Source organism: Mus caroli, chromosome 9, assembly GCF_900094665.2.
Source record: "Mus caroli chromosome 9, CAROLI_EIJ_v1.1, whole genome shotgun sequence".
Taxonomy (NCBI): Eukaryota; Metazoa; Chordata; class Mammalia; order Rodentia; family Muridae; genus Mus; species Mus caroli.
The window spans coordinates 37,783,890-37,809,032 of NC_034578.1; the positions used below are offsets into that span (position 1 = coordinate 37,783,890).

The following is a 25,143-nucleotide window of genomic DNA, read 5'->3' on the forward strand; positions in this document are numbered from 1 at the left end:
TCCCTGCAGTGGGAACTGGGACACCAACCCAGCCATAAGCCCTTCCACCTATAGTATGTTCTGCCTGCAAGATGTGCAAGGCTAACAGTGGAGCAGAAGTTGTGGGAGTGGCCAACCAATGACTGGTCCAGCTTAAAGCCCACACCAAGAGAGGGGAGCCCACACCTGACACCGTGTAGACGAACAAGAACCAGAGGCTGGTCAGCCCAGAGTCTCAAGATAGAACCAAATATGACTGGCTAAAAAAGCAAAGTCACCGAAATGATTCCTAATGACCTGCTATACTCTCAGATCGATACTAGCCTTGTTGTTGAGGGACATCATCCAGCAATTGATAGGTGCAGATGCAGAGACCCACAGCCAAACACTAGATGAAACCAGGGGAACCCTAAAGAAGAAGGAGAAGAAGGATTCTAATCTAACTACTCTAATTCTACTCTAATTCTATTCATCCAGTCTGCCCGCATCTCCTGGCTGGCAGTGTCCAACTGACTCAGAAGTCTCTCTTATACATTCTTCCTACTGTTTCTGTCTCAAGACTGGTCATCCATTCTCACTGTGACACACCGACCACTCCAGTTAGGTTCTGGTGACTGCTGTCTGCTTCCTCGCCTATAATATGCCAAGTCTCTTCCCTTCTGAATGGATGCAATCCAGTCTTTAAATGTAACTTTAGGGCTTTGCACTTTCTTATCTTGTTCAATTTCCTGTGGTGGCTGTGGAGTGGGGGGTGGGGCACGTGCATGAATGCAGGATGGTAGGGACTGGATCTGACAGGCTTGAGTTCAGATTCTCCCTCTGCTGCTTGTGTTTATCAGTGGGGGGCGGATGCTTATTGGATACCAAGAGGGAAATGTGTTTGTTGATTATTTTGTGCTAAGGGAACATTTGACATTGAAGACAGTCTCACCCCTTTCCATTCAGGATGGCACATTTAGTTCAAGAAAGGTAAGCATTGTTTTACCTCATCTCTCTCTAATAAGTTCATTAAATTAGAATTACCACACACATACACACACAGACACACACACACATATAAACATACACACACACAGACAGATACATACACATACACACACACACACACACAGACAGACACACTCACACACACACACCAGGAAAGGAAGATAGAAATGTGGAAGCTTAGAAATTGAAAGTTGATCTGGGACTGGTGAGATGGCGCAGATGCAGTGGCTCTCAACCTTCCTGATATGGCAACCCTTGAATACAGTTCCTCATGTTGTGGTGACCTCCCCAGCCATAACGTTGGTGTCATTGCTACTTCATAACTGTAATTTTGCTACTGTGATTAACCATGATGAAAATAGTTTTGGAGCTAGAGGGTTGGCAAAGGGGCAGCGACCCACAAGTTGAGAACCACTGGTGTAGTGGGTGCCATTTGCTGTGTATGTTTAGCAACCTTGCATGTAAATAAAGGCGGAAGGTGAGACTTACCTTGCAAAGTTCTCCTCCGGCCTCCACATACATGTACACGGGTGCACACATGTGGCATACTCATTCATCACACACATACATACACAATAATAATAATAATTTTTTTAAAAAAGTTGATCTGAAAGTAAGAAGAAAGGAAAAAAAAAACAACTTTTAATTTTTAATCCTAAAATACAGATGGAAAAAAAATGTACTGTTCAACTATGGCTACCTTCTAACTGGGCATGATCATCTACTTCTGAATGAACAACCTCTTCTGCAAGTGGATGCCCTCACATCATGAAATAGTCTAAACTTTAGAATGCTCAAAGAAGGCTAAGAACTACTCCCCAAATTTGCATCAGGGCTCCCCTTATATAACTGTTCCCAGAAGCACCCTGAATCACAGTTAGGGCATCATTGCAAATGTTTCTGGTTTTTGTTTTTTAATGTTTGAGACAGGGTCTTGTTATGTACTAGGCCAGGCTGGCTATCATCCTGCTGTCTCAGCTTCCAGAGCACTGGAATTTCAAGAACGTATGTCCGTGCCTGGCTACCATTATCATGATGTTAAACAGAAACCTGACTTGGTTAAAAGAAAAATCAACTCTGATGAGAAATGAAGAGAAGGAAAAATTCTAACTAGGGCGACTAAGCAGGCAAGGATACTCTTTTAATCTTGAAAAAAGGCTTAACATGTCTTCTGGAGGGAACAGGAGAGATGACCAATAGGAGGCAGATTCTCTAGCTTTTGCAAAGGCAAAGAGAAACATAAGATGTGTTTTAGGTTATGGGGTTTATCATTGGTGACATTAGTTTTCTATTGACAACTGTGATGGTTAGTATATGCTTGGGTGAGGAGCATACACTATTAGGAGGCGTGCCTTGTTGGAGTAGGTGTGTCACTGTGGGCATGGGCTTTAATACCCTAGTCCTGACTGCCTGGAAGTCAGTATTCTGCTAGCAGCCTTAGATGAAGACATAGAACTCTCACTTCCTCCTGCACCATGCCTGCCTGGATGCTGCCATGTTCCTACCTTGATGATAATGGACTGAACCTCTGAACCTGTAAGCCAGCCCCAATTAAATGTTGTCCTTATAAGAGTTGCCTTGGTCATGGTGTCTGCTCACCTCAGTAAAACCCTAAGACAACAACCATGCTTGCATAGTTCTGTCAAAAACTTCACATATTGCTAATCAAGCATTGGCTGCCTCTTTTGCCAGGGAGTGAAGGACACACAGTGTTTTTGTGCACAATATTTTGGTGAAGCTTGGCTGAATCACCCCAGAGAGCTCGCTGGGCAGGTAAAACATACTTCTACATTAGCTCTTTGAAAGTGGAGTGGGACACAACCTCTGCCATCTATTTTTTTCTTTTTCTTTCTTTCTTTCTTTTTTTTTTTTGTGAACCATTCTATTAATACCAATCAAATCGAGAAAATGATCAAATGAAATTGCATTTTGAGCATCGTAAGCTGTGTAATGTCTATTCTGTTAAATTGGGGCCTATAATTGCTTCTGTACTGAAAAGATACAACAAAGACAGCAATCATGGCATGTCATTATCCCAGACTAGAAAACCGGCCTTTGCAGGGAGGACTTCAAAGGCTTGTGGTTCTCAAATTGCATTTGGCTGCTATTGTTGAAGCGCAGGCAATCTTGATTAGGTGTTTACACTGAGGTAAGGCGAAGAGCAGAGAGTCTGAGTGCCTGGGTCTAGAGCCATTAAAAAATTGTACATTATGTTCCTTGCTTTGAAGTGAGGGTTTGTAGGGAGGAAAGCAACTCAGATCGAGGACAGCTGAGCTAGACTGGGCTGCGGCTTCCCTCTCAAAGAAACACATCGGGTTCTTAGAGAATCGGATGGCGCCGCTGAGAGCAGAGCCAAGGCTTCGCCCAGAGCCGTGTGACACAGCAGATTTGCATAACACACATCAACACATGCTTCGCAAACACACTAATATTAGAAAGTTATCACTGCAGGCTGTGCCCTTGTCTCCCCTTGTCTCCTGCCTTTGCTACTGTCTATATGGCGTGATATCTGCCACAGGAAGCTTCGAGTTAGTTGAGAAGGCTTTGCTATGCATGCTCCTAGTACAAATGTAACTGGCAACTAGCCACATGCCCAAATTAAATAAGCCAAGGTGTCAGATCAAAGAAATATTTTATTATTGTATGTAAATGTGTCTGTGTGTGTATGTGTGCATGCATGCATGTGTGTGCATGCATACATGTGTGTGCATGCATACATGTGTGATATGGATGCTACAGTGCACATGCCAAGGGCAGAGAACAACTTGAGGACTTTGTCCTTTCTGCTCACCACATGGACCCTGAGTGTCAAATTCAGGTCATCAGGCTTGGCCGGAAGCCTTTTTACCTGGCGAGGCACCTTGCCAACCCACAGTCAGGGTTTTTGTTCGTTTCTTTGTTTTTATTTATTTTTTAAATGTTCTGATATATCAGCTACTCACACTCCCACTTTGGGCGTAATCACTGGGTCTAGTGAGGGTTTCATTATTTGTTTGGCTAACGAGTGCTTGCAAGCACTTACTCCTGGCACATTCCTGATGCCTTCACCCTGCGTTGTTTTACACCTGATCATGTTTCCATGGCCAGCAAAACAGAGACTGATTGAGATTCTACTACTAGGAGGTGACTTGGCTGACACTCAGCATGGCTGCTTAAATTATCAAAGGGTTTTGTGTTTTTCAGCTGCTTAGAGACAACACACACAGAATATTTGGACTCTGTCGCCAGCCTGCCTCTATTCTTTTTTTTTTTTTCAGAGAAGAAAATCACTTTATTTTTCTTTTTTTTTTTTTTTTTATTTTTTTTTTTTTTTTTTTTAGATTTATTTATTTATTATATGTAAGTACACTGTAGCTGTCTTCAGACACTCCAGAAGAGGGCGCCAGATCTCGTTACGGATGGTTGTTAGCCACCATGTGGTTGCTGGGATTTGAACTCTGGACCTTTGGAAGAGCAGTCGGGTGCTCTTACCCACTGAGCCATCTCACCAGCCCCCACTTTATTTTTAAAACTACAATGCTCAGCAGTTAGCAGCACCAGCTACTATTCCAGAAGAGCCAGGTTAGATTTCCAGGAACCACATAAGGGTTTACAATGGACTGCAACTCTAGTTCAAGGGAATTTGATGCTTTTTTTCTGGCATCTGCTGGAACGAACACACGAGTGTTGCCTGGACATACATGTAGGCAAAGACCCATATACAGAACAGTCAAAAATAATAAATAATGATCTCCGCAGAGTACAGTGGCAGCGTACCTTGTGATCCCAGCACTCAGGAGGTAGGAGCAGGAAAAAAAAAGCCACTTTGAAGATAGCCTGGGCTAAAAGTACAAGACCAGCCTGGGCTACATGACAAGATGTTATACCAAAGTCAAACACAGCATACACATAAAGCCCAAAACAATTAAAAAAAAAAGTCTTCAATCTTCTCATTTGAAGGAACCTCAGAACACTAAACACACTCAGGACAATATTATCACACATACAGAATAAAATGTTACCATCTTTGTTTTGGCTTCTTTGGAGACAGGGTCTGGCTACTAAAGCCAGGCTGGCTTTAAACTGCCACTCTTCCTGCCTCAGCGTACAGAGAGCTGGAATTACAGGTCTGTGTTTCCAATGTGATTAAATGCCTCTACCTGTCACCCCAACTGTCATTAAGGATACGCCTTAATGTCTGCGGGGTGCTGAGCACTCCAGGGGCACGCTGCAGCTGTCTCAGGAGCTGGGACCTGAAGACCTGCTTCTGCACCATGCATCTGGCACCTGCCTGACTCCTACCCTTGCTTAGGTGCCAGATGCATGGTGCAGAAGCATTATTCTGAATGAAATCCATCACTGAACCCAAAGTCACTAAGGGAAGATAGAGAGGGGGGAGGGGGGCTGCATTATTTTTTAGAGGCTTCCTCTGTAGATACGGAAAGAGCTTACACAGTTGAGCGTGAATTGAGGATGGACACCCTAGCCACAGCACAGGCGTGTGTGTCATACATGACAACAGTATGACACCAAGAAATGATAATGGAGTGTGTCAGTAAGGACATAGTCATAACAGACTTGGGTTTTCCCTGCTTATATCTCCCTCCATCTTCCTTCCTACACATACCGTTTGACTACTGGATAACGTTAACACATACAAGCCCTTCACTACTGTTTCCACACCGGTCAGCTACCACCACTGTGGCTCCGAGGTCCACTCAGCCTGTCGTTTAACTGTACCTGAATCTTTATGGCTACGGGATCTTCTGACACTGGAACAAGCCCTTCTTTGACTTCCATCATTGTTATTCAGAGGCCAGGGGGAATGGGAGGGGGTGGGGAGGAAACACTTAGTTTCCACATATGCCATGGGTGAGGAGGAAGAGGGCTTAGAATCATGAAAGAGACTAGCCCAGGACTTTGCAGGCTGGCTAATGGGGATGGCGCCAGAGGCAGGGAGCACATTTTCGGCAGGAGGTGACTGGCTCTGGATTCGCAGGCTCCAGGTCTGCACCCTTGTCAGTGTGCAGTTCTACCCCATTGGCAGCAGTGTCCTCGCCCGGGGATTCAAGTATTATCCAATAACAACTGAGAGGTTCTCAGTAGTATTGGTGCCAATGTAGGGCTGCATCCCAGCTGTCGTTAGCAGGCTCTGCAGGGAGGCAGGGTTGCTCAAAGACAGCTTTATGGCAACCCTCATGCAGCCCTGCAGTGCTCGCATCACTGTCCAGTGTCCTGGGGAAAGGACTATCAGGGACAGACGTGTGTGTGTGTCTGTGTGTGTTTCTGTGTGTGTGTGTATTTTTGTTGTTGTTGTTTTGTTTTTTGAGGCAGGGTTTCTCAGTATAGCTCTGGATGTCCTGGAACTTGCTCTGTAGACCAGGCTGGTTGTCCTGGAATGCACTATGTAGACCAGGCTGGCTCAAACTCAGAAATCCACTGTCTCTGCCACACACCCAAATTCTGGGATCAAAGACATGTGCCACTATCACCAGAAAAAAAAAATATATATATATTGTTCCTTTTCTTTTTTTTTTTTGGTTTTTTGAGACAGGGTTTCTCTGTGTAGCTCTGGCTGTCCTGGCACTCACTTTGTAGACCAGGCTGGCCTCGAACTCAGAAATCCGCCTGCCTCTGCCTCCCGAGTGCTGGGATTAAAGGCGTGCGCCACCACGCCCGGCTATTGTTCCTTTTCAATAGAAGACTCTGGAGCTGTTAAGACCCACAAAATCATCACTGTCTCTTACTTTAAAATACTTCCTTACTTTCTATTGCCCTTAATCTTTTCAAGTGCGCAAGACGTGTACCTTGGGTTCCTAGCCACTTCTTCAGGCTGGAGTCCTCACTCCTTCCTGAGCACTTCGAAGTCCCAGTAATGGTTGCATGGACCATTATTTCTGGTTGGGTGTGAAGACCATTCTCTGCTTGGAAACTACCCTTCACTTTGTTATCTACATTTATTTATTTTAAAAGAGATTTACTTATTTATTTATTTACTTATTTATTATGTACACAGTATTCTGCCTGAATATATGCCTGCATGACAGAAGAGGGCACTAGACCATGCTATAGATTGTGAGTCACCATGTGGTTGTTGGGAATTGAACTCAGGACCTCTGGAAGAGCAGTCAGTGCTCTTTTTTTTTTTTTTTTTAATTTCCTTTATTTACATTTTAAATGTTTTCCCCTTTCCAGGTCTCCCCTTCAGAACCCCCCTATCCCATCCCCTCTCCCCCTGCCTCTATGAGAGTGCTCTCCCACCCACCCACTCCTGTCTTCCCTCCCTGGCATTCCCCTACACTGGGGCATTCAATACCCTCAGGCCCAAGGGCCTCTTCTCCCACTGATGTCCAATAAGGCCATCCTCTGCCACATATGCCACCGGAGCTATGGGTCCCTACATGTGTATTCTTTGGTTGGTGGTCCAGTCCCTGGGAGCTCTCGAGGGAGTGGGGGTCTGGTTGGTTGACACTGTTGCTCTCTCCATGGGGCTGTAAATCCCTTTAGAGCCTCTTCAGTCCCTTCTCCAACTCCTCTATCAGGAACCCCACGCTCAGTCCAATGGTTGGCTGCGAGCATCCACCTTTATATTTGTCAGGCTTTGGCAGGACCTCTCAGGAGACAGCCATATGAGGCTTCCAACAGCAAGCACTTCCCAGCATCCACAATAGTCTCTGGGTTTGGTAGCTGTATATGGGATGGATCCCCAGGTGGAGTAGCCTCTGTATGGCCTTTCCTTTAGTCTCTGCCTCACACTTTGTCTCCATATTTCTTCCTGTGTGTTAGTGCTCTTAACCTCTGAGCCATCTCTCCAGCCCCCTGAATTTATTTATTTTATCAAGGATTGTACCTAGGGATTTGTGTATGCTAGAAAAGCTAGATCCTTATCCTTAATGTTTTTTTTTTTTTTTTTTTCTGAGACAGCATCTCATGAAGTTACCCAGGCTGGCTTCTAACTCACTATCCTCTTGCTTTAGCTTCTGGAGTAGCTGGGATTATAGATGTGTACTATCTATTTACAGTATCAGCCTTGGTCCAAATGTAACTTTCTCCTGAAGTCTTCCCTGATTCCCAAATGAAGCAACCATGAACACACTTTGTATTTTCCCTCTCCTAACAGAAACCACTGTTTGGTTTGTGTTTTTTCCCCCCTTTGCTTTACTCAAGGTTATCTATCATTGCTGCAAGGAAACACTATGACCAAAAGCAACTTGGGGACGAAAGGGTTTATTCTGATTACAGTTTCACAGCTGCTCATCACTGAAGGAAGTTAGGACAGAGATTCAAACAGGGCACAAACCTGGTGGCAGGAGCTAATCCAGAGGCCATGGAAGGGTGCTGCTTACTGGCTTGCTTCCCTTGGCTTGCTCAGCTCGCTTTCTTGTAGAATCCAGCCACAAGCCTAGGGGATGGCACCACCCACTATGGGTTGGGCCCTCCTCTATCAATCACTAATTGAGAAAATGCCCTACAGCTGGATCTTATGGAGGCATTTTTTTCAATTGAGGTTCCCTCCTTTCAAATGACTCTAGCTTGTGTCAAGTTGATAAAGACCTAATCATCACACCCTTCTTGACTGCAGTTCCGTGAGGGCAGAACAGAGGGGCTATGGCAGGACTGCCCTCTTGTAAAGATCGCGGCATTGTGCGTTTGTACTTCCTAGTGGTTCTGAGTGTGCCTGGCATAGAGATGGCCAACAAATGGAACTAGACGACAAATTTGACCCGTGATGTTCCCTGAGCTATCCCAGCTTCATTAGAATAGATACAGTCAGCTGTTTACACAGATTCCACATCCATGGGTTAAATCAGGGTCGGGCTTGGCTTAGTCCTTCCTTAGCATGGGTTTAATCCCTAGTACCTCAAAGAAAGAAACGCAAAACAACAAACAAGACCAAGCAAATATCCAGCTGACCATGTTTTTTGTTTGTTCTGTTTAAAACACATACAAACACACACAATACACCAACACTGAGCATGTCCAGACTCCAGACCCAGACCCTATCACCCCCAGAATAATACAGCATAATAGCGATTGTGAGGTGTGTAGTGTAAACAAGAGCTGTCTGACAGTTCACATGAGGACTCACACAGTGTTCACACAAATACCTCACCGTGTAATAGAGGGACTGGAAGATTTTAGTGTCTGACCAAGGTCCCCCTATGGATATTGAGGGACAGTTAAAATTATTTAATTACTCAAGCAGGTTTGTGGTTTATATCAAACCCAGGCAGTGAACTGCCAATAAAATGGGGGTGAAGAGTAGGGCTCCGTCTTGTCTCCCACTCTTGCTCACTGTGCCCCGGGGCCACTGGTCCTTCTGCCCCTCAACCTCTCACGGTTATCCCTTCCCCATGTATCATCATCCCCATCATCATCCCCAAATATGTGTGGCATGTTTTCTCATGGCCTCCATATCCTCAGAGAGAGAGAGAGAGACTGCCACGTGACCTAGTTTAAATTGGGATTTCCCCCACCTTGGCAAAGCTTTTGATATCTTCTCTGCTTCATTTCTCCCTTACTGCTAATGCATTGTGTCTATTGTCCACCCCTTCTACTTACATAGTCAGTCTCTGTCTCTTCCCCCCGACTCCCATCCCTTCTTTTCTCTTTTCTCTTCCCCTCACCATTAGAGATTAGGTGTAGAATTTTCTGGTGGCTCAAACGTTTTGGATTTGGGAATGTTTCAGAATTGGTGTCTGGGATTAGCGATTCCCAGTCTGTAGACCAGTTTCTAGAGAGTTCGGGTTGATTACCTGTCTGTCTCCTTCTCTTCCATAGGATATCAGGAGGAGACATGCACACAATGCCATGACATGTCCACAGAGTCCCGGCAGCCTGGGTCATTTAATACAAATGACAAAAATGTCATGTACACTGCTTCTGACTTTGATTCAACTCATGCAGTGTGCCCTGTGATGTAAGACATCACAGAATTAGCCAAAGTGATGGGGACATTTTTGAAAACTTAGAAGTGACTAATCCTTAAGAATGATTAATTGTGTGCGATTTCCAGTTTGCAAATGGGCATGCCTAAGCTACATGGGAAGTTTCCTTCTGCAGGGATCCATCTTTAGCCCCGTGGATTTAATGAAGTGTCACTCTAGAGTGCTGAGCAGGGCCCACCAGAAGGATGCCTCGGAAATGTCTCATATTGAAAAAACTATAAAGTTCAATTGGAATTACACAGTCATAAGTAAGTGCTCTTGTGTTGGTATAGGACAAAATAAGAAAATCTATCAGTCAATGAACAGCCCTGGAGTCCCTGCTGGGCGGAAGAATAGCTTCTGCAAGCACCGTAGAGCCAGATCTCAAAAGCAGCGCTAAATGGAACTATTCTATGAGTGGAGTCCATGCTTCCAAGTACAGTTATAAAAAGGTGATCACAATTTAAATAAGAGAAAGCTAGATCTTACAGAGAACTCAATGCTTCCCTTAATTAGCACCCATGGAAAGAAGAGCAATTTAGTACTTGGATGCTAGTCTTCTCAATAGGAAACTGTAAGTTCATCTTAGCATTCAATAACAAATACATCATATAGGGACTATGTGACATAAAAGCTTCCACACATGGAATGTCCATTTGGGCATCCCAGTAACCCTGAATCTGCTGTAGAAAGTCAATATTTGTGGGGTCTTGTTTTTGTTTGTTTTTTGTTTTTTTGGGGTGGTGGTGGTGGTGGTGAGACATCATCTTCTGTAGCCCAGTTGGACAAGATAGCTCAGGGTATCTGAGGATGGCTTTGAACTCTTGACTGCTTATGTCTCCCAAGTGCTGGGGTAACAAGTGTGTGCCACCATGCTGGGTTTATACAGAAGCAGGTGGATCTCTGTAAATTCAAGGCCAGTCAGGGTAATACAGTGAGACTTCAAATAAACAAAAAGATAATAGAGAAATAATCAGAATTGTAGCCAAGCAGACCTCTAGAGAGGTCAGATTTGAGGAGGGGAAATGTTGAAAGGATTATGATGCAAAATTATAATTTAAAATCAAAGTATTAAATGCTGTGTATATGACCAAAAGTTATGTATAAGTTCCTTATCTTAAATCAAAGCTCAACTATTAAAGAGATGTGCCAACTAGGTGGATATAAGATTGCAAAGTTTGAAGGCCAGTGAGACGCTTGGTGGTACAGGTGCTTGTGGCCAAGCCTGACAACCTGAGTTTGATTCCTGGGACCCACATGGTAGAAGGAGGGACTCTAGCCCTACAAGTTGTCCTCTGACCTTCACATGATACAGTGGCAAAGCACGTGCCAAATCAATCAGTCAATAAGTGATAACCACAATAAAAAATGGTAGGCATTCCATAACGCATGGGCAGAGTTTGATTGAGGATAATTATGAGACAGCATTTTCCAAGAGATTCAACTAAGAGTGACAGACAGACTCGCCTGGAGTATGAATGTCTTGATCCCATAGGCTGGTTGTCTGGGTGAAATAAAATGGGGGAAGGGACATATCCCTGCCCCCATTTCCTGACCAGCATAAAATGAGCTTCTCTGTTCTGCCACACCCTCTCCTACATGACAAGACAGAAACTGGTTTCATAGAAACCTCTCTTCCTTCAAGCCGCTTTTCTCCTGGATATTTTGACATACCACCATCAACAGCAAAAATGCTGTCTAAAATGGGTCCCCTTTATAGATGATCTTTAAGTAGCAATACCACAAATGTCACATTATACACAACAGATATCATGTCATACTCAACCACACCAGGTATGTCCTATTGTGTCTTTCTGTCGCCTGAGATCCTATCTTTATTTCTGGGCATTGTTGCTCAAGATAAGAAAAGATCCTTTAGGAGAGCCTGTGCCTTAAGTAGTTTCCTTTCCTACAGCAAAAGGACTGTGAGTACATGTACACACATGCATAGACATTTGTGCACGTGCATATGCAGGTGTGAATGTGGAGGCCAGAGAATAGCCTTGGATGTGTCCTTTCTCAGCTCCCTCCTTTGTTTGTTTTTATTTTGAGACAGGGTTTCCCTGTGTAGCTCTGGCTGGTCCTGAACTTAGAGATCTTCCTGCCTCTGCCTCCCAACTGCTGGGATTCTTTCTTTCTTCTCTCTCTTCTCTTCTTCTCTTCTCTTCTCTTCTCTTCTCTTCTCTTCTCTTCTCTTCTCTTCTCTNCTTCTCTTCTCTTCTCTTCTCTTCTCTTCTCTTCTCTTCTCTTCTCTTCTTTCTCTCTTTCCTTTCTTCCCTTCTCTTCTCTTCTCTTCTCTTCTCTTCTTTCTCTCTTTCCTTTCTTCCCTTCTCTCTTTCTCTTTTTTCCCTTCCTTCCTTCCTTCCTTCCTTCCTTCCTTCCTTCCTTCCTTCCTTCCTTCCTTTTCTTTACATAGGGTCTTTCACTGGCCTGGAAGGTCACCAATTAGGCTAAGCTGGCTGGCCAATGAGCTTCAGGGACCCCCTATCTTCTCCTTCTCAGCACACACTACCATCACCAGTCCTCCCCACCCCCAACAGGAATTCTGGGGAACAAACTTAGGTCCTTGTACTTGCTGGTTGAGCCATCCCCCCCGCCCTGTGCCCTAATATCTTCCCTTTACTGCTGGTCCACCATATGTCAGGAGCTTTGTATAAAGTGTTCAACTAGTCTTCCAATGGAGAAGTTGTTGACCCTATAAGCAAGATAAGGTTTCAAAGAGTCACTTGCTCAAACACCTGGCAAGGACTTATGCTGAGATCCAGCCCACGATTCTCTGACTTCCCCTATAGTGTTTTACTTCAGTTTTATGGTTTTATTTGACAACCCCACCCCCACTCCAAATTGATTTGTTCCTCATGCAAGGGTACTGCTACACGGTGGGGCAAGTCAACATCTTGGGAGATCTCTGATGTGTCTGTCTTTTGGATTCATCCCTTTGGGGCTCAGCTCAAGTGATGCGTCTACAAGAGACTACTTTGGTACATGCAGCTTGTTTGGTTTTCAATGAGATGCTACCTGTTTCTGGTCTGGGTCACATGGATGGAAATCAGGCTCCTGGAGAGAGAGGCTCTATATGCCTTATTTTCTGCTGCATCCTTAGTAAAGAAAAGAGAACCTAGGGCATAGTTGGTGCTCAGTAAATACTCAGACTGATTGGCCTGCTGTTGGTCCACAGATCTGGGCAGTGGCTTCAGTTTATGGTTTTACATGGTCCTGAGGACTACAGACAATTGATAACCCTTCTGTATTTACAATTGTAAATTACCTGTAATTTCTTTTCACGATGTTAGTAGGAAAGAGCCAAATCACATGGATGAGGCACTTAGAGCTCTTCTGAACTCAGTCGAAACCTCACCTTCATCTTCAAAGTCTATCGAAATCAAGATAGAAGGACAATTTCTGAACACAATTCCCGTTAATGGTAGGTCATAAATTTGGGACTCCGATGCTAATGAGTTTCAAATACTCAGTAGGTGCAGACAGAGCCCAAGCCAGATGGTGATGCTCAGGTGCCCTCTAGTGTGTGCTGCCTCTCACATCAGCTCCTAGCATCACACACCACATGCCTAAACCCGTATTTAAAAGTGTGTGCATGCCTTTAATGCAAGCACTCGGGAGGCAGAGGCAGATAGAGCTCAGAGTTCAAGGCCAGCCTGCTCTAGATCAAGTTCCGGGACAGCCAAGGGTGCATAATTATGGAAAAACCCTGTCTCAAAAAAAAAAAAAAAGAAGGGAGGAAGAAAGTATGTGGGTGTGATGGTTTGAATATGCCTGGTCCAGGGAGTAGCACTATTTGGAGGTGTGGCCTTGATGGAGTAGGTATGGCCTTGTTGGAGTAGGTGTGTCACTGTGGGTGTGGCTTTAAGACCCTCATCCTAGCTGCCTAGAAGTTAGTATGCTGCTAGCAGCCTTCAGATGAAGATGTAGAACTCTCAGCTCCTCCTGCACCATGCGTGCCTAGATGCTGCCATGCTCCTGCCTTGATGATAACGGACTGAACCTCTGAACCTGTAAGACAGCCCCAATTAAATGTTGTCCTTATAAGAGTAGCCTTGGTCATGGTATCTCTTTATAGCAGTAAAACCCTAACTAAGACTGGGAATGTGTACCAACAGTTCTATAAAAAGAACAGTGGGAAAGACCATGAGAAAACTGAAGTTAAGGCTTGTGGTTCCATTCTGAATCATGTGTAGGCAGAACAAAAAGAGCAACTGTGGTGACTGTATGCAGCTACAGGGTGAGAACGTAATCAGGGCTATTTCAAAGGTGATATTGTAATTGACCCTTACCTGACATCCCTTCCCCTTTTTTTTTGAGAACAAGATCACATGCATCCCATGTTGGCCTCCAGTTGCTATGTAACTAACAAAGACCTTGAACTTCTGGTACTCCAGTCTCCACTGTCCATGTGCTACCATGCCTGGTCAATATGGTATCAGGGATGAAACTCAGGGCTTTGTGCATGTCAGGCCAGCACTTGACCAGCTGATTCACAGCCCTCAGCCTCCCCTGGCCCTCATTTGTTGCTATTTTTCTATTTAGTTTTTTTTTAAATGATGATTACAGTATATAGGTAGGGTTCAAAACCAAAGACACAGCCAGGTGTGGTGGCACATGAGCTTAATTCCAGCACTCCAGAGGCAGAGGCAAGCAGATCTCTGCGAGATCCAGGACAGCTAGGGCTATGTTGTGAGACCCTACCTCAAAAAAAGAAAGAGAAAGAATAAGAAAAGCCCATGGGCATAAAAAGGCAGATGGTGGAAAGCTCTGCCAGCCCCCCTCACTCCTTCCTATTTATCACCTATTCAGTGGTCCACAGTGTCACCTTATCGTCTAGACCTAAAACTTATCATCTTCCTGCATCAGCTTCCCATGTGCAGAGGTTACAGGTGTGTGTGTGTGTGTGTGTGTGTGTGTGTGTGTGTGAGTGAGACACATCAATTTGACAAGCATTCTTATTCCTTCTGTTTTGTTTTGTTTTTTATATCTGCCTGTTTTGCCCCTTGAATTTCTCCTACTGATAGCTCCTGTTAAACTGACCAAAGCATCTCAGAGTGAGTCTTCATTTCTTAAACAGTCACTACTTGCTCTTTTGTGAAGATCTATCATAACTTCCGTAACTACTCCCTCCAAGAGGATGGCTATTTGGGTGGCTTCTGATCTTTTTATGTCACAAACAAAGCTGAAATGAATCATCCTGTATAGGTGTTTTTTCCAAGACTGCACATATCTATCTAAGATAAATACCTAGGACTGGAGTAGGTTGCGTCAAATAACAATACTAATGACAAAATCATACGCAGCCCTTACTGTGAGTCAGGCACTAAGGTAAGCCCTTTCTGTATACCAGCCTACTCATTTCATATTCTTAACCACCCTATGAGGAAAAGACTGTTATTATCTCCTTTATAGATGAGAACGCTGTGGCACAAAGAGGTTTAATAGCCTGCACAAGGTCACAGAGCTAGCACAGGGCAGAGGCAAGCAATGTGGCTGTTTTTAGACATCATGTTCTAGTTTCCCTGGGAATGTAATTATATTTTATGTAGCCATAAATTGTCCTTTATTTTGCTTCTGCTGATTTCTTCTCTTCCTGGCGTTACTGTGCAGTTTTATCAACAGATCCTCTGCTTATTAATTATAGGTGGAAAGGAATCTCGATGTAATGTTAACTTGTTCTCTTATAGTGACAGATGCTGAGTACGTTCACAAGCACTCAGTAGCCACGTTTTAGCTTCTGTGTGACTCTCCATCTGAGCTTTTATGTATGTTTCTATGGTGACTTCAGTCTCCCTCTTACTGACCTGGAGAAGGCTATCTTTATGTATTAGAGATAGAGCTTTATTTGTGGTATAAATTAGAAAAAAATTCTTCCTAGTTTGTTTCTCATATTTTATATTGTTTATACTTTTCTCTGGTAGATTTTTTTTGACACATTCAAAGCCAAATTATTAATCTCATAGGCATTCTTGGCTTTTTAAATAATTCAGGCTCTGAAGAAAACCTTCCTATGTTTTTTTTTCCCTAGTGTTCTGATGGTTGATGTTTAATAATTAAACGTCAGACCCATTTGGAATTTATTTTATATGATGGGCATATGAATCCAGTTTGCTTCCTTGGGGTTACCCAGGCTGCTGTTTTGATAAGGGCAGCATTTCCTATTGCGCTGCATGTATAATTAGGTTCTCTTTATAGACCTCCCACTCTATTGTGGTCCAATTTTCTGTCTATATATGTATTAAATATTACCCTATGAGTTGAAGCCCTGTAATATATCATCCAGTAGAACTCCATCATTCATTCATTGCTCACTTGTGTGCTGTGTCATGTGTGGCTGTGTGTGTGTGTGTGTGTGTACCAGTGTGTGCACATGCAGTTGTCAGAACAAGGCTTAGAGTGTTTTTCTATGTTATTCCCATCCTTATTGCCTTAAGGCAGGGTCTCTCATTGAATTTAGAGCTTGCTGTCTTGTCTAGACTGGTTGGCCTACAGTGAGCTCCTGGGGTCTGTCTGTTTTTAGTGGCTTACATGCTGGGTCACAGGAACACATAGCCTTGCTGGACGTTTTATGTAGGCCCTAGGGATTTGAACTCAGGTCCTCAAGCTTACAAAGCAAGTGTTCTTACCCACTGAGCCATTGGCCTCTTCCCAGGCTCAGTAGAACTCTTAATTTCCATAGCTTGCTTTATTATGCCTGCTTATTATGAACTTAATAATCAACCTTTTAGCTTTGATTAAAAATACAACCAACCAACCAACCAAGATCAAAAATTCAAGGCCATCTTCAGTTACAACAAGAGTTCAGGACACGAAACTTGTGTCTCAAAATCCAAAACAAGATAAACAAGCAAGCAAACAAAAACCCAACAGGACATCAATGGGGGAAGCTGTCACATGTTTATATATGACAATTCAGAAAGAACACACATTTTTGTATTACTGACTGTATTCATTAAAACAAACGATACATATCATTATGGCTTTGTTAGGTCAAACATATTTCTATGCTTTAAAAAAGAATAAGAAGAATAAGAAAAAAAATCCATCTTAGAGAAATGGTTAAGAAATGGCTTCAAATGGTATAAGCAGTGAGAATGAAGACATTTGAACCCAGAGCATGGGTGGGCAAAGTCAGTATCTCCTTCAAACAGCAAGTCAAGAGCTCGAAGTCAGAAAATCTAATGTAGATTTAAAGTTTCCTCTGTGAGAAAACACAAGAAAAACCAGTCTATGAGAACACTGACAACCGAAGCACATCAGGTAACTCCTACAAAAATTAGCAATTCAGCTGGGCGTGGTGGCGCACGCCTTTAATCCCAGCACTCGGGAGGCAGAGGCAGGTGGATTTCTGAGTTCAAGGCCAGCCTGGTCTACAGAGTGAGTTCCAGGACAGCCAGGGCTACACAGAGAAACCCTGTCTCGAAAAACCAAAAAAAAAAAAAAAAAAAAAATTAGCAATTTATGGGTTAGCCACAGAGTTGATGGTAAATGTTTTCTCTCTGTATACTGAAAAAAGATAATTCCTATTTCTGCCTCACGATGGCCTCTCCTTCATGAGCAGCGTGTCTAGGGACACTTGAGGTGAATGTCATCTCAGCACCCAAGAGTTGAAGCAGGATGATTGCTGCAAATGTGAGGGTAGCCTGGGGCAGCCTGAGCTACCAAGCAAGACATTGACTCAAAACAGGAAACAGACTAGCAATGGAAAGTGATATATATCCTAGGATTGGAGAGATGACTAGCAATAGATATTGTCACTCTTGAATTCATTTCTATTTTAAGTAAGCAATCAAGTGAAATTTCAAATTTCACAGTTTTGCTTGTTAGCTTCATTGTTTGTTTGATTGTTTTGAGACAGAGTTTCTTTGTGTAGCCCTGGCTGTCCTGTTACTCACTCAGTAGACCATGCTGGCTTCAAACTCAGAGACTTACCTCCCTCTGCCACCCAAGTGTTGGCATTAAAGGCACATGCCGCCATTGTCTGGCTGACATTTCACAAAGTTTTATGAAAGAACAACAAAATATGTTTCCATTTAAAACAGTAAGAAAATGTTGAGAACTAATGATGTTTAGCTGTCTTGAGAGTTCAGTTAAGCATTCTATACCCATTCCTGTGTTTTACTGTTAGTTACAAAGGCAATGATGTCACGTATTGCTAATCCTTGAAAGGGACTCCATCCTCTTAGGTGTTCTCCAGCAGGGCTGTGGAATTGCCGGTTCCCTTGAGCCCATAGTTCAGATGGCGTATTCACTAGGAGGCAAGCTGATAGGGACATCTTTATTTGTGTCCATGAAATAAAGCTTTATTTACTTGTTGGAATAGCATGATTTTTTGTTGTTATTGTGTATGTAAATGTGTTTATGCAGATATGTGTGAATTTTGTGTATTTGTATGTGTGTGTGAATGTGTGTGTGTGAATTGTGTGTATGTGTGTGTGAATTGTGTGTATGTGTGTGTGAATGTGTGTGTGGTGTGAATATATTTGTGTGTGTGAATGTGTATGTGTGTGTAGTATGAGTGTGTTTGTGTGTATGAATTGTGTGTATGTGTGTGTAAATTGTGTGTGAATTGTGTGTATGTGTGTGTGGATATGTCTGTGTGTGTGTGGTGTGTGTCTGTGTGTGTGGTGTGTGAATGTGTGTGTGGTGTGTGGATGTGTTTGTGTGTGTGGTATGTGAATGTGTATGTGTGTGGTGTGTGAATGTGTATGTGTTGTGTGCTGTGAATGTGTATGTGTGTGGTGTGTGAATGTGTATGTGTGTGTGCTGTGAATGTGTTTGTGTGTGTGAATTGTGTGTATGTGTGTGTGAATGTGTATGTGTGTGGTGTGAATGTGTTTGTGTGTGTGAATTGTGTATATGTGTGTGGTATGTGAATGTGTTTGTGTGTGTGGTGTGAATGTGTTTGTGTGTGTGAATTGTGTATATGTGTGTGGTATGTGAATGTGTTTGTGTGTGTGGTGTGTGAATGTGTATGTGTATGTGAATGTGTATGTGTGTGGTGTGTGAATGTGTTTGTGTGTGTGGGGTGTGTGAATGTTTATGTGTATGTGAATGTGTGTGTGTGTGTGGTGTGTGAATGTGTTTGTGTGTTCCTGTTTCCGACAAGGTCTTGCTACACTGTTGAGGTTAGTGTCATATTTGCCATCCTCCAGTCTCAACTCCTCAAGTGAAGAGACTACAAGCGAGCACCACTGTGCCCGGTGTCCAACATGCCCATCATTTGGGTAATAACTTATTCTCAGAATGATCAGATGAGGAAAAGAGGGCATTTATTAGTTTTCTGATTTTACATAATGGAGTGTCTACGCTGTAATCATTTCATATTGCTTGTGCAGGACAATGAGGGACAGTGCAATGATTAGCAATGGGAATTGGTAAGATAAGAGTCATTTGAAGAACTAAAAAAAAAAAAATCTTCCATGCTGGGCTCTGCTTCATAATACTACCCCATGCCACCACCCCCAGCTCAGCACCCAGGACTCAGCACCTACACAGAGTCTGGATGTAGAAGCACTTCCTATGCAAGCTTGGTTCTGGGGGTGAATGCGTCAGATAAATGCGGCAGGCACGCTACTCCAATGTACTGAGGTGCTTAGGAAGATTGCAGCCAATGGTAAGGCGAGCACAGAGAATCATCACAGGGCGTTAAATGCTCGGCCCTGTGTTTCATCTACTGGAACACACAACATAAATAAATTCCAGGGTCCACACTTGGTGTATAGACATCCATGCAGGAAAAATACTCATGCACACGAAGTAAACATTTTAAAAATTCTATGGGTCTTTGAATGAAGACATTTTAGATATAGTGATTGAATTGTAGCAGTTACTGCACCGTGAACCAGGTGAGCTTTATTTTGAGCTTAAGAACGTATGGCGTTATAACCTTCATTCTACAAGAAGCACCTGGTCTTGCAAGATGATGCAGCAGCTAAAGGCACCACCAAGCCTGGTGACCCAAGGTGGATCCTTAGGATCCACAAGATAGAAGACAAGAATTGACTCCTTCAAGTTTACCACATACACAACCACACATAAACATACGCACGCACCCTCCCCACCGCCACAGACTAAATAAAATGAAAGGAAGAGGAAGAAAAAGAAAAAGAACAGGGGGAAGGAAGAGCAGGAGGCAAGAGCAGGAGGTGGCAGAGGAAGTCGCAGCAGCTGGGAGGACAGCCTGTAACACTATGGAAACATTTGCTCTACCCGGGCAAGTGGTAACAATGGCATCATTGCCCAGAAGGAAAAGACACTCGGCCATTCAAACACACGGGAATCCCAGGGCAGCTTCAGAAGAGATGTTTAAGCAGCGACTACGCACCTGTTCGAGGCGAGTCTCTCCTCTCTTCTTATTGTGAAGTTGAAGGTAAGAGTCTGTTTTAGGCGTAGGTAACCCCAAAGTCAGCTTGTTTTTTTCCACAAAATATTGTTTGGACTTCCTTCTGCGCGGGCCACGTGACCCCGGCAGGAAAACGTCGTTGTGTGAGCTTGAGCTCTTTAGGTACTGAGACAGGCCGCTGGATTTCTCCTCCTGGTCACTGTCACTTAGTTCTGAGAAGAACTCGTTTTGACGGGTGCCACGTTCATACTTTGGGCTCAGAAATTCGCTTCCAAGTAAGGAGGCTTCGCTCTGAGGACTCTTCTTTTCTTTGCCTTTCCCCGCGGAGAGTCCCATGGATGGCTCTCTGGAAGGGTAGAGCGGAGCCAAAGGCAGGTTTTCTGAAGAGCTATCGGCAGAGCCTGGTAATGCTTCTCCAGCCAATGGCTGCCCTTCCTCTCTTTTGTTCTTCCAGTTGGGATCATATCGGAGGTCTGAGTATTTGTCTTCTACCTGATGTTGGCTGTCCGAAGCAAAAAAGAAAGAGAAGTCCTTGATTAAAGTAGATTCCCAGGGGAAAAGGGGGGGGGTCGCCTTCAAATGACAACCTCCACCTGTAACAGACCTAATAAAAAGATTACACACACACACACACACACACACACACACACAGAGAGACAAACACACACAATAAAAATAAACTCACACATTCGATTCACTTCACCGTTTCATTTAAATTCAATCTCAGAGCCCTTCCTCTAATTTCCTTTCACTATGTAGATGGTGAGGGTGCATCTAAGTCTCAAATTAGAACCACAGAAAAGATCTAATTAGCCGAGTTCACTGAAATCTGTAGTCAAAATGTTTGCCAACTAAATTCTAAAAGCAAGAAAACAAAGATGAAATGTCTTCGATGTTCAAGCAGTGTGCCTATACGGTTCCAAGATGCCTATTGCTTCCCAATACCAACGGCGATCTGGGACTTGACCTGTAGGATTCACACTAGACGGCTGGGCTTAGAGTTCAGTTGAGAGTGGCTTGCCTGGCGTGCACGAAGCGCTGTATTTAATCACCAGCATTAGTCCACCTGTGGTGCAGTCTTGTGGTCGCAGCGCCTGGGAGGTGGACGGGGGCAGGTGAGTCGGAAATTCAAGGTTATCCTTCACTACAAGATGCACTGACAGTCAGCGTGGACTACAATGAAACCCTGTCTCAAAAAAGAAGGAAAGAAGAGAGGCTCTAGGGGAAGGAGAAGAAGGAAAGGACAGTTTCACCTTATAAGGTATAATGTTGTTATAAGGTACAACAATTTATACCTTAGCTGGTTCCCTTAGCTGGCTCTATGTATATTTGAATATTTGTTTATTTCTAGGAAGGGAAGTACCCCTCTTGAGAGGTGGATAAGGTTTTTTATCCCAATTGAATACCCACACACATAGGCTTTTCTTGCTCTTCAGGAATTTTGGGTTTCAGTCCTTTTCTCTATAGATGTTTATCAAACATGCTACAGGGAAGTGCACAAGGCTTAGAGTCAGCCTGTGGCTCGGAGGGTTGTCAGAGCCATGCCTACAAGGCTTAGTAGACAGGTCATCGTGGGCCTCAAGTTTTAGGACAGTCTCTCTGAATTACGTTTAAGCACGTTATCCTGTCTGAGGAAGTAAACTAGACCCCAAATAAAGTCCTCCCATCTGCCATGACAGTCTCAATTCGTAAAGTAGCCCGTAGTCTTAACTGGGGAGGGTGGGGTAGGGGGGGAAGCTGGTAATATGGCATACTTAATGGCCTCTTTGATCTTCAAAAGCTAAATGGGAGAGATTTTTCCTTGTTGAGGACAGTGGATGAAATCCTCTAATCAAAAAGAAAATGTAAATCACCTAGCTTTTTATGCTATTTGATATTCCCGTTTACAGAGGACATAATTTTATCTGGGTAAACAAACTAATGGTACCTATGATGCCAATTTACCTTTCTTAATGTGGACCTGGATTTCTTTGATTCAATGTAAAGCAAAAAAATCTCATATGCTAGTCTAAGTTGTCATTGTGAATTTTCCAGCTCTCTGAAGAGGGTGGGAAACTTTCCAATGGAGGGGGCTCTTCCTTTTCCTGGATGGAATTTCCCCAGCAAAACTGTCAGGAAATGGGACATCACTGTGTCCCCCACACAGATACCACAGCTGTCCTGTCTTCAGGGCCACGATGGGCAGGCACCTCCTGTGGGCTATCTGCCTTACAAACTTCAGTATTTGGACAATGGGCCTTTCACCATTTTCATCATTGAGGCAGTTTGTCTCAAATGGGGATTTTGTATTTGGCCCATTTCTCATGGCTGACTAAAGATTGGCAAGAAGACACGTATCTTACAGTGCTCTGCACATGTCTTCATTAGCTTTATACTGGGATTGCATTGTCACTTAACTAAGGTCACAGACAGCAGGGGCTGCAGTATGCCCTCCTTCCCTAATTTCTACCTTAGTACACTGCGGTGCTCTATGGGCAGACAAGTTAAATGCTTCTAGAATAAATAACTGGATCTCCATAAATACTCCAAAGTAAATACAGAAGTTGATATTTATTTTAAAAAGTAGCTACATAATTATAATCTTAACATGAAGCTGCTTCTTGCACTGGGATAAATTAGTGACTGATTTTACGGTTTATCTTATTATATTAAGTTGCCTAAGGTTTAACTGCAGCTGTTTACATGGAGAAGAAAGCTCAGTTATTATCTTTAAGCAAACATGACGTTTTAAAAACAAAAACAAGCAAACACAGGATGTATTCCCATATCCATAGTTCACTGGAAGGAAAAACTGAATTTAAGTTTACACTTTTCTTCAGTAGTTCACAGTTGTTTTAACAGGTGTTTGCTGAGCACTTAACTAAGCTGGGGAGTCGCAGTGTGCTAAGAGCACAGTGTTGTCTTCACACACTGGTGTCCCCACAATTAACACTGTGGAGTGATGCCTGTGCTGATGGGGACCACAGGGGACCTCGAGTGTGTCTCAGGAGGTTTCGGAGAGCTTTGCACAGGAAGTCATGGCCATGACCTAAGGCTGAGAGGACAGCAGGAAAGAGGAGTTAAAGGGACAGGGCAGCTTTCCTTCCCAAGAGCAAATGCTCTGCAGTTGGTGGAGCCTGGGAAGAGGAGAGCTGAGGCTCACAGCTCAAGACGAACCAGAGTTCAGATAGGCAAGGACCTCAGTCAGCTCTGGAAGAGTTTGGGCTTAGCTACATTATATGAGGACTTAATTTCAGAGAGAAGACTGGCCACCAATGAAGAATAGCCAAAGGCATGAGCTGCAGGATGGCCGTACACACACATTCTTTTGAAGACACTTAGAAGAGTCTTCTCAGTTACTGAGCTGGGCGTCACTGGGCTGGAGGGATGACTCATTGGTGAAGGGTACTTGCTGCTCTTCCAGAGGACCTGGAGTTGGGTTTCCAGGACCTACATGGTTTCTCATAGCCACCTGAAACTCCAGTTCCAGGGGACCCATGTTTAATTGTTCCATAATATCTCAAAATCCATCCACCCCCCGCAACCCTGTCATTCTGTTAGCCTAAGATAACTCAGTTCCTGGTATAACTAAGTAACATCAGAAAGATATATATATATATATGTAATAGAGACCCATGTATTGAAGGCTTGGTCTCCAGCTTGTGACAGTACTGAGAGGTGGTGGTGGAACCTTTAGAACATGGGACCTTATGGAAGGAAGCTAACTTCCTTCAAAACCATGCCCTTTGGGCCAGCAGACCTTTGCTCTCTGTGTGTTTCTTGGCCTCCATGGGGGAACAGGCCTCCTCTCAGAGATGCTCTTGTCTTCATATTGCCACAGGCCTAGAGAAACAGGGTCAAGTGCCCATGGAAGTGTGAGCCCCCGAGAGATTGTTGTTCCTCTTACGGTGTTTATCTCAAGCATCTCATCACAGTCATGGAAAGATAACCACAGAGACCTCTGATATTTGAAAGTGTATGCATGTATTCTTATCCTTGAGATAACATTAGGAAAACTGGAGCATGCTTCTGGTCACTGCTCTTAATTAGCCTCAACCAGTGATGGCTGGCAGCCATCTATACATTCACTATGCGTTGTTTCTCTGCATAATTTCTGGTGCCACAGAGTAGTTGGTGAATAATTTTTGGCAGATTATTTTGGCAGGTAATTTTGGCAGATAATTTTGGCAGATTATTTAACGTCTGTGCCCGGCACAGAGAAAGACTGGTGTAAGCACTAGCTCTGGGCGAACATGTCAGTGAGCCTTATAGCCCGGTTTTGCTCACTGCCTACTGCACTCAGTCTCTAGGATACAACATGGTTGTTATGTTCTATGCTTCCTGCTGATGAAGCTCAAGGGATTCTTCTCCCTGCAGGCCTTAAGATATTTCAAGAGCATCAGGCTCTAAGTGGTACCCTGGTGGCCTGAAAGATATAACACCCATTAAAAAAAATCCAGTTTTTCCAGTCACAATTTAGGGAGTGGAATTAAGAAATATCAGTTAATCCACATAAAATATTTTAATCACCACTAAACCGAGATAAGGGAGATACAAGTAAGAGAATTAAATAATTATGTTGTGCCTTCCAGAAAGCCCATAAAGTCAAGGCCCTAGTGGATTTCCTTTCTTTAAGAAATAGCTGCTTGAGCCGGGCGTGGTGGCGCACGCCTTTAATCCCAGCACTCGGGAGGCAGAGGCAGGCGGATTTCTGAGTTCGAGGCCAGCCTGGGCTACAGAGTGAGTTCCAGGACAGCCATGACTACACAGAGAAACCCTGTCTCGAAAAACCAAAAAAAAAAAAAAAAAAAAAAAAAGAAATGGCTGCTTGAAAGGCCATCTTGTTCTAAACAGAAACTAGACCAAAAGGAAAGGGCTGGGAACAAACGAGAAGAGACGTTTCTGAGACAGCCTTCAGAGGGAAGCACTAAGGCAGGTGTATTA

General features: G+C 43.7%; 1 protein-coding gene across 4 annotated transcripts in view; it reads right to left on the reverse strand.

The window, feature by feature from the left end:
- The window catches only part of Jhy (junctional cadherin complex regulator), a 68,345-nt gene that overhangs the window by 22,359 nt on the left and 20,843 nt on the right, over positions 1–25,143 (reverse strand). For all 4 annotated transcript variants that reach the window (XM_029481170.1, XM_029481171.1, XM_021172289.2 and 1 more), the window contains exon 3: positions 20,203–20,722. In XM_029481170.1, coding sequence (XP_029337030.1) covers positions 20,203–20,722 — 520 coding nt within the window. The remainder of the gene's footprint in view (positions 1–20,202; positions 20,723–25,143) is intronic.